Source organism: Hydra vulgaris, chromosome 08, assembly GCF_038396675.1.
Source record: "Hydra vulgaris chromosome 08, alternate assembly HydraT2T_AEP".
Lineage (NCBI taxonomy): Eukaryota > Metazoa > Cnidaria > Hydrozoa > Anthoathecata > Hydridae > Hydra > Hydra vulgaris.
The window spans coordinates 25,397,454-25,406,790 of NC_088927.1; the positions used below are offsets into that span (position 1 = coordinate 25,397,454).

Consider the following 9,337-nt stretch of genomic DNA (forward strand, 5'->3'; position numbering starts at 1 on the left):
GGTTCAATTTCAGAAGTGAACCCAAACCCTTGACCAGTAATGTATATGAGAAAGAGAGACTTGCGTTACATTTGTTTCATTTTTATGCGAAGGCTGGGACAAAGTGCCTAACCAAAAAAAGTTTACCCAAACCAAATAAAGGTCTTTGCACAATAAAATTAAGATAATTTTTGATTATGTAACTTAAAAAAAAGCTATAGTACTACGAAATAAAACTTATTTTTACATATTAATCAGGTTATATACATATTACATAATAGAGTAATTAGGGAAAGGAGGGGTAGAGTAATTATTTACTCTACCTCTCCTTTCTCTAATTGAATAAAAATGTTTTTAAATTTAAATATCAGGAATCGTTACTTTATGAGTTACTATTGTTAATAAATTTTAATTTTGCCACACATAATTGAAGAGCAGTTTTCCAAAACTTGTTAAGTCCATTTTTGTAGTTTTGAGATATTTAGGTTTTTTTGTTTATGAAAAAACTAAAACTCACATGTAAATTTTTTTTTGTACTTACTTTATATTGCCATATAACAAGTTTCGCATGAAACGGTTTTGTTCATTAAATAGACATCAGAGAGAATTTCCAGAAAAATGAGTTATCTCATTTTTTTCATTTTTTGACTTAACCAGTTTTGGAAAACTGCTCTTCAATTTAATAAAAATAAGAATAAAACAAAATTACCTGATAGGATTTTTTTCCGCACTTATATAGATAACCTTCCTTAATAACTGAATCCATTTAAATTCAGTAGAGCTATAGTACATATTCTAAATTCAACATATGGAAAAAAAAAATCATTTACGCATAAAACGAAAGTTTTAACAAAATCAATATACAGTTTTAAAAAATTTTTGGTGTTATCTTTAACAGTCTGTTGTTTGTTTTTGAGCGCTAGTGTTTACTTTGCCGGCATTTTGTAGACATTGAAGTACGAAGCATTTTGTTAACCGTTATTTGTGATACAGGAGTTTTATAAAATTAAATAAAATAAAATTTTATTTTATGTGCTGAAATAAAATGAGTAAAACCTCATTATCTGATAGCAAAATTGCAAGAAAAAAAAAAGGATTGTCCCTTTTCTCTAATAGTTTGCAAATAAAAAAACTTCGATGAATTTTTCGATGATTTTTTCGCACGGAATTTATTAAAACACAAGGTTTATTAAAACAACAATTTCAGTTATTGTAAATATAAGCAATTAAAGCGCGAGACGTTTTGCTTTTTCACTTAAATCCATAAGTGACCAAAGTTATTTTGAAACTTCATTAATTTTAATAAAAATTAAAGAAGCCATTTTTTTCCCGAACGCATTTACTTTGCTAATTCTCAATTATAAAATGATATATGTGATCATTTAAACTTAATACTTTTCTTATTTTAAACTTTAATGCCGTGCATGATTTGAAATTTGTTGTATTGAAAGCAAAATATTCAAGTAAATTGCAAACAGTACGATTTTTAATGAATATTGTAAACGCAGTCACAAAAATATTATATATTTAAAAAAAGTTTGTAAAATCCGATTTTAGAATGCTTTTTTGAAAACATTTTTGGAAAAGAAAAGTTTATTAAAGTTATTTGTAGGAAGAGTCTACATATATTAAATAATATTCAAGGATAGGCGCAGTAAAGTGAAAATATATTAATTATTTTGCGTAAGGATAGACATAGTAACCAAGCCGGCATGTGGTTAAGACGTTGTTTGAACGTTCAAAAGACGTTTTTTTAGGACCAAATGCCGGCTGGGAAGTGTATATACAACTAAAGGTTTTTTTATAGGTAGGCAGTCTAATAATATAAATAGTTTTAAGTTTCCATACGTCCTTTATAAGTTAAAAACACCTCAAGTTTTAAACGGTAATAATAATTTTAATTGCGGTTATCTACCACACGACGTTTTTATTCGGATATAAAGAATTTTTGAAATTAAACACCGGATATAAAAACGATTTTGACGCAGAGAAAAATTTAGTTTGGTAAAGCAAAATTATAGATTTTATCTAACAAAAAAAAAATTAAAAAATTAAAGAATATTGGCATTTACTAATTTTAAAACATATAATTTTATTGTATAAACTAAATAACTTTATTGTTTATTCAACAAATTAAGTAAAAAGTATACACGTATAATTTTCTTCGTGAAACAGTAACTCTTCTGAAAAGAAGTCTTCGTCTTCTTTTCAGAAGAGTTACTGCTTCACTTTTTGCCAGACAAAACAAATACATATACAAGTATATAAGGGAAAGAATTAAGTTGCTCGCCTTTGCACTTTTTCAAAATAATGGTCTTTCCTTTTAAAATATTGATCAAGTTCAAGCACAAAGTTTAATTAACGGTCTCACAAACACTTTTATTGTATTTTAACTAAATATTTTCTTTTAATAGAGCTTTTATCATATGTTTTAACCACATTCAAAATTTACAATTTAATCCAAGTAGCACAATTTAATTATTCCAACGTTGACCGAACGCTTTTCTTGTTGTTAGGCTAACGAAGATTAGCCTAACAACAAGAAAATTCCACTAGCATATGGCATTGGTTGCACATCGGGCTGGTTGTAGTATTCAATGATACCTTACAACTGACAAATTAGCATAGTTTGCAGGATAATGTTTTCATTATACTTGTTTTACTATGTTGGCGCTGCACCATAAGGTGCCCTGTTGGTCTAACCTAATTTTTGTACTGAACGTTTACGGAATTTATCGCCGACCTGACAAAAAACAAAGAGGAATTGAAAATAATATTATAAAAAAATATTAAAACTAGTTATTCAATAAAACCATAATTTTTCAGAATTAACTATTTAGGGTAGGATTAAACAAGATGCCCTCTTGGATCAAAAAGCTTATGGAGTCTTGTTCAACTTCTTTGTCAAATTATCCACACTATTAAAAAGAGCTTAACAGCAAAAAAAGTTTTAAACCTTGTAAACATAAATAGTTTTATGACCCAGAAAACTAAAGCTAGCTTAAAATTAACTTTAACCAGAGCAAGTAAAAAAACTTTAAATACTAGTTATTAACTTAAAAAAGCGACATAAAAAATAAATATAGCCAATATAGTCGAAAAAATATATAGCCTATGTAGCCAAAAAATGTTGATTATATTTATTTGTTCTTCATGGCCGTCTATATATTAAATTTAACAAATCATGTAGTTTTATATTTACTAGTTATTTATTTGTTTTTTATCAACTTACATTTTATTATAAGTAACTCCAATATAAACACATATAATGAGATTTTGTGAAACTGTAATCCAATCTGTGAAACTGAAACTACAAAAAAAAACATACAAAGCCTCAAGTAAAGTCTTGATGACAAGAAGATCTGGTCTTCTGCAAATTTCACGCGTTTTTGTGATAATTTGCTTTCAAATTTGTAAAGATAAAAAAACGACAAAAAAAAAAAAAAAGTAAATAAATAATGCGATCAAGGAAAAATAATACTTGATGATGTAATCTGCAATATTTTAAATAGCGAAAAGCTAATACTTTTTAATGTCATTTAACATTAAAGTTAAAAAAAAGTATGCGCAATTTAAAAAAAAAATTATTTTAATATTATGTAAAGTAATAATGTTATCATATAAATAAATAGAAGATTATAAAAGCGTTTAATTGAAATTTTGTGCAAGTGTGCAAATAATAGGCACCAAATTGCTTGTAAACTAATTTCATGCTTTTTACCCACTTGAAATGGGTAAAAATAAGTTTGAAACTTAATTAAATCAGACTTAATTTATTTAATGCTCATTTTCCAGGATGTTGTTCTATAGTGCTAAGATAAAGTAGAGCTTAAACTAAAGGACAGTAAAAACATCCTTTTTTTTAAAAGTTAACCAAGTAATTTTTTTAAACGTTTTTGTACACATTTTGTACAAAAATACGTTGGATTTGCAATTAGGCCAAACGCATTTTTGCGTTTTTACTTTCTGTTTTAAATTTGGTTTTACTACACGTGAATTTCTACATTGTTTTGTATATAGTACTAAAAACAATAAATAATAAAATAGATCAATAATAAAATTCCATCAATTAGATTTAATATTGTACCTTTGACTGTTGCCTGTTCTTTATTCTTTTTATTTCTTGCCATTCACCATTTATATCTTTGTTTTTTATAAGCACTTATTCTTGGTCTGTGGTTGCATGTTATGAAGTTTTAGTTGGAGTCGAAATAGTTTTCTGTGTAAATCTTGATATTTATTTTTTGTAAGGGAACTAGAGAAGAACAATCCGCTAGACTAATCAAATGGAACAATAAGAATTAATCTATATTATTTAATAATTAATTTTAGCAAGCAACTTGCTGGTTGTTGTATTAAACTACAATACTAAAAATATATATGTTTATAATTTTATAACTAAAAATATTTTGGTTGGGTAAACAATAAACTCCATAAAAGCTCTAAGAAAAACTTTGTTAGACCAACTTTGTTAGACCAATCGAATAATACACGTGTCAATTAACCATGTGTCAATGCTAAGCTAACATACGGTTAACTATAACTTGTTTCCTAACGATAATAAGTGTGTTGTTGCCAAACAATAATGTGTTAAACCATCATTGGATTAAATAAATTAGACTGCTCGGGGAGATAAGCTTAACACTTTTGAAAATTATACAAAATGTAGAAAAAATATGCTTTTTTTTAACTTGTATGGATATTTCTTTTTATATCTACAATCAATAAAAAAGAAAATAAATATCGAAGAAAAAAAAAGTTAAAAAGTTGATGGAAAAAAGATTGAAAATCGAAATTTAATATATATATATATATATTTGAAAATCCAAAGAATCCACTTGAAAATCCAAAAAATCCGAAACACATTAAAGAACCCTAAACATATAGGTTTTAAATTATATCTTTCTTTATCTAAATTATTTTTATTCCTAAATTAAATTATTTTAGGGTACATTTTTGTGGCAAATAAAATTACACATGAGTCATAGCTGACTCATGTTGCATTGTACAAATACTGACTATGATACTGCATGCATAATTAGTGATGTAAGTCAACATAGCTGGCAAAAATGCAGTTAAATATTTTTCTTTTAAAAATATAGAAATTAGCTGGCAAGTGAAAATTTAAATTTGTTGTTTGGAAGTAAAATTTACAAAAAGTTTCAGTTATACTGAGTAAGCATACCTTAGAGCTAGAATTTTAAGTGCCTGTTTGTGCGCTTGATGAAAAATTTTTTTGGCCACCGTTGCCTTGCCACTAATTTATATCCATTTTTAATTATTAGCTGTTAAGTAATTATAACCATTTAATTATTTTTAAATTTTTTTTCACGTTTTTTGTCTACGTCCATTACTTTTAAGAGAATAGCAATCTTTACTCCTTGTGTATATTTTTAAGAAAACGAAATACTTAGAAACAAACAAGTGTTTTCTGCTTTTTCTCCAGAACGACATCGTATATAGTATATAAAAGCATCATTGGTAAGAATGTTTAAGCAAGTCCTTCATATTAAATACTATTCTAGTGATAGTACTCATGCTCATAATCTGTAGCAAAAGAAATAAATGCGATTGTCAGCCGAGAGCCAAGAGATCGTATACCCACATTTTGAGTTTTTTCTGTTTTATATCATTACATATTCAACAATCAATGCAGTATGTGTCCAATAAATCTAGTCTTAAGAATGATACATTTTTTGTGGCTAATCTAGAAAACGCCAACTGTTTTTCAATTTTTAAAGGTAAGTCTATTCGCACGCGAATAGACAATATCTTATTGTAGTCTATTCGCATGTTAAAAATTTAAAGTTAAAATTCTTTATTGCGAAAGTTAACATAAAATTATAACTTATAATTTAAGTAATTTGCTTTGAAAGCAATTTAATCTAAAGTAATAATAAAAACTTTTTACTTCAGCATAAATAAATTTTCATTCTCAAATTAATAATAATAGTATCAATAACAATAGTAACAATAATAACAACAATAATAATAATAACAACAACGTGCCACAAGATAAAATAAACTTTGAGAAGTACTTTTCTTTTAGTTAAAAGATTGCCTGCCCGAGCCAAATCCCTTGTTGATGTTATTACAGTCCACTGCGCTTATCCATATATAGTGAACACCTATATATACCCTTCTCTAAGTCTATTCCTAAATAGTCAGTCAACAAATTTACTCTCCACTGCAATTACATTCAAATTTAAACATTAAATTTAACAAATCTTAGTTTTTTTAATTTTGATCAAAATCTATATATACCCTTCTCTAAGTCTATTCCTAAATAGTCAGTCAACAAATTTACTCTCCACTGCAATTACATTCAAATTTAAACATTAAATTTAACAAATCTTAGTTTTTTTAATTTTGATCAAATTGGAAGATTTTTCCCTTTTTTATTTAATGTGAGAGTAGACTATAATTAAATATAGTCTATTCGCATGCAAAAACGTGCGAATAAACGCTCTGTTTAAAAATTTTTTTTTGCAGAATTATTTTTTTAAAATCTTATTTCATTTCGCGTCTTTTGAGAATGCACCTGACTTTAAAAATGTAATACCTTAAGAATATATAAAAAAAAGAATAAAAAATAGCTTAAAAAAATAATAAAAAATACCTTAAAAAAACTTTTTTTGAGATAATGTCAGGGAACTTATAATTATTCAATTAAAATTTGAGGCAGAACACATTTTTCAATCAATAAAAGTTCATATCATCTAAATCAGGACACAAAGGAACAATTTTCTGCATATGTTACAGGCTTCCAACTTAAAAAAATATAGTTTTCGACTTACAATGTATATATATATATATATATATATATATATATATATATATATATATATATATATATATATATATATATATATATATATATATATATATATATATTTACATTTATCCAACAAACATTCTATAGTGGAATTTTAGTGGCCCTGTATGGACATTTTAGGCGGTTCACTGTCGTTTTGCTCATAGGTTGAACCGCTTAAAAGCCTGCAAATCCATTAAAACAATGTTTGCTGGGTATATATATAACTCATAACTTTAAATAATCAAATATTTAAATAATAAATAAGTATAAGAGATCAATTCAAATATATGTTATATAACCCAACTTTTTAATTTGATATAAAAGTATTTGTATTATATATAAAATATATTATATTTGGATGTAAACGTATAGTATATTTTATATATTTATATAAATATCTAAAGAATGATATATATGATTTTCCAGAACTACTCTACTTTTTTTTTTATATATTTGTCATACTTTTGTTTAAGTTATTTATATCACAATTACTACCTCATTATTGCTACATTTTATAAGTATCTCTATTAATATACATGTCTCCATTATTATTATAATCTCCAATTATTACCTCATTATCACTGACACAATTATTAACTTAGCAAAAAAAAAGCATTATGCACTCCTGCCATTCATCTATTATGTTTTGCGAAGTTAAAACACAGCGCCAATTAAAAAATTTTGGAAACACGTGTATAAATAGAAGCATACTTTTCCCTCATTACTAAATTTAAGTTTAGAAAGATCAACCAATTTTGAACAACTTAAACTCTATAAGAAAAAAATTATAATAGATCGAAAACAAAAATGATTTTTTTACTGCTGGCTTTGAATTTGTGTTCAGGTAAATTATTTTATATTTTTAAAGACAAACATAGACTTATTACTTTGTACTTAATAACTATTTTTTATTTCTTGATTGATTGAATATTACTGTTATTAAACTAAATTATAACCAAAACCACGTTTTTCATAATCAAATAACAATTTAATTAAATTCAAAACTACTGTTTTATCTTATATTACAGTAATTTACGCAGCACATCGTATATTAGAGGCTTAAGACCCATAAGGTTGTCAAGTGTCACCTGTAGCACTCAGCGCTGCTAAACGGAAATAGCATTTTAGACATAAAAAGATGTTACAAATTCAAAATCTTTTTATGGAAGTGGGAAAGTAGTTTACAATATTTTTATTATATAGATATCAAAAGTATATAATAAAAATATTGTAAACTGCCATAAATTCCTTTTATAGATAAAAGGAATTTAAAGGTTTTACAAAAAACAACTTTTATACAGGTCGATCAGTTGGCACACTAAGTTGTGTCGACATTGTAACGTTCCTAATTTTTTTTCAAAAATCAATTTTAATAATTTTTTCAGATTAATTTTGGTTTGGTTTAACATTATTTAAAACTTGCTTTATAACAAAAACGAAATATATTAAACAACTTTACTAGCATGTAATCACGACCAAGCCAAGCTCAGTTCTCTAAAAACAATGATTTATTTTATCAATGTATTTAAAACAAGTTATTTTTAAGCTTTTTAAAACAGTTAAAACGTTTAAGAAAAGTTGTTCTAATTATTATATAGGGGAGACCGGAGAGACTTTGTTTTTACTCTATGACATTTTTTTTTTGTCAAACTATAATGATTAAACTATATTTAGAATTTTTTCTTTCTTTGTATTTCTTGATTTTCAAAGTTTAAAAGTAGCATTTTAAAAAAAGTACGGACTTTGGACACTGTCTATAAAAGACATTGGACAGACTTTGAACAGTGTCCAAAGTCCGTATATAAAAGTGTATATACGGACATATACGGACGAAGTCAGCTTTTTATACATTATTATGCACATCAAATAAATAAATATACACTTGAAAATTGTAGGCATATTGGTTCATCTGACGATGTTTCTTGAAGAATTGTTTTTTTTAGAGTTTTTTCGCTATAAAATTTACTTCTTGGTTGTGTTTTTCCTTCGTTTTTTTGCTGCAAGTGTCTCCTTTTTTGGGATATCTTTTGCGTTTATAGATCTACCCTTCGTTAAAGATTGTGCAAATAGAAATTTATAAAACCTTTGTTAATGTTCATAGGAAATTATTATGTAGTAACCATTACAATAGCATTGAAGAAACTTTAGATAGTGTCCAAAGTCCCTCCAATGCGGTGTACTGAAAAAATCTATTTTTTTGCTAGAAACTGTCACCTAACTGTTTTAAAGCAAATAGCAATATGTCTGCCAACATATTGAGAATTTTTAGCTCGTTTCTCAGCTATTTTATAGTGATTTTTTCTTTCTAACCAATTTTTTTTTTCAATAGTTACCGTTTTTCAGGATTTGTAGGTTGTTTTTGGAGAAAAAGGAAATTGGGGTTAGACAATTTAAAAGGGCTTAGGGTTAAACAATTTTTTTTTAACGGGGGTTAGACAAATATTTTATGGGGCTAGTTGGCTCGTATAACAATGGAAAGAAAAAATAATTTTTTTGAAAAAATAATATTCTTTAATTGAAAATGTTGAAAATATTATTATT

General features: G+C 26.1%; 1 protein-coding gene across 1 annotated transcript in view; it reads right to left on the reverse strand.

The window, feature by feature from the left end:
* Positions 1–866, reverse strand: part of LOC105845064 (arf-GAP with ANK repeat and PH domain-containing protein cnt-1) — a 28,707-nt gene extending 27,841 nt beyond the window's left edge. Inside the window, exon 1 of the mRNA XM_065803312.1 lies at positions 689–866. Within this exon, the coding sequence (XP_065659384.1) occupies positions 689–745 (57 nt within the window). The 5' untranslated portion in view covers positions 746–866. The remainder of the gene's footprint in view (positions 1–688) is intronic.
* Between the last annotated feature and the right edge of the window lie 8,471 nt (positions 867–9,337).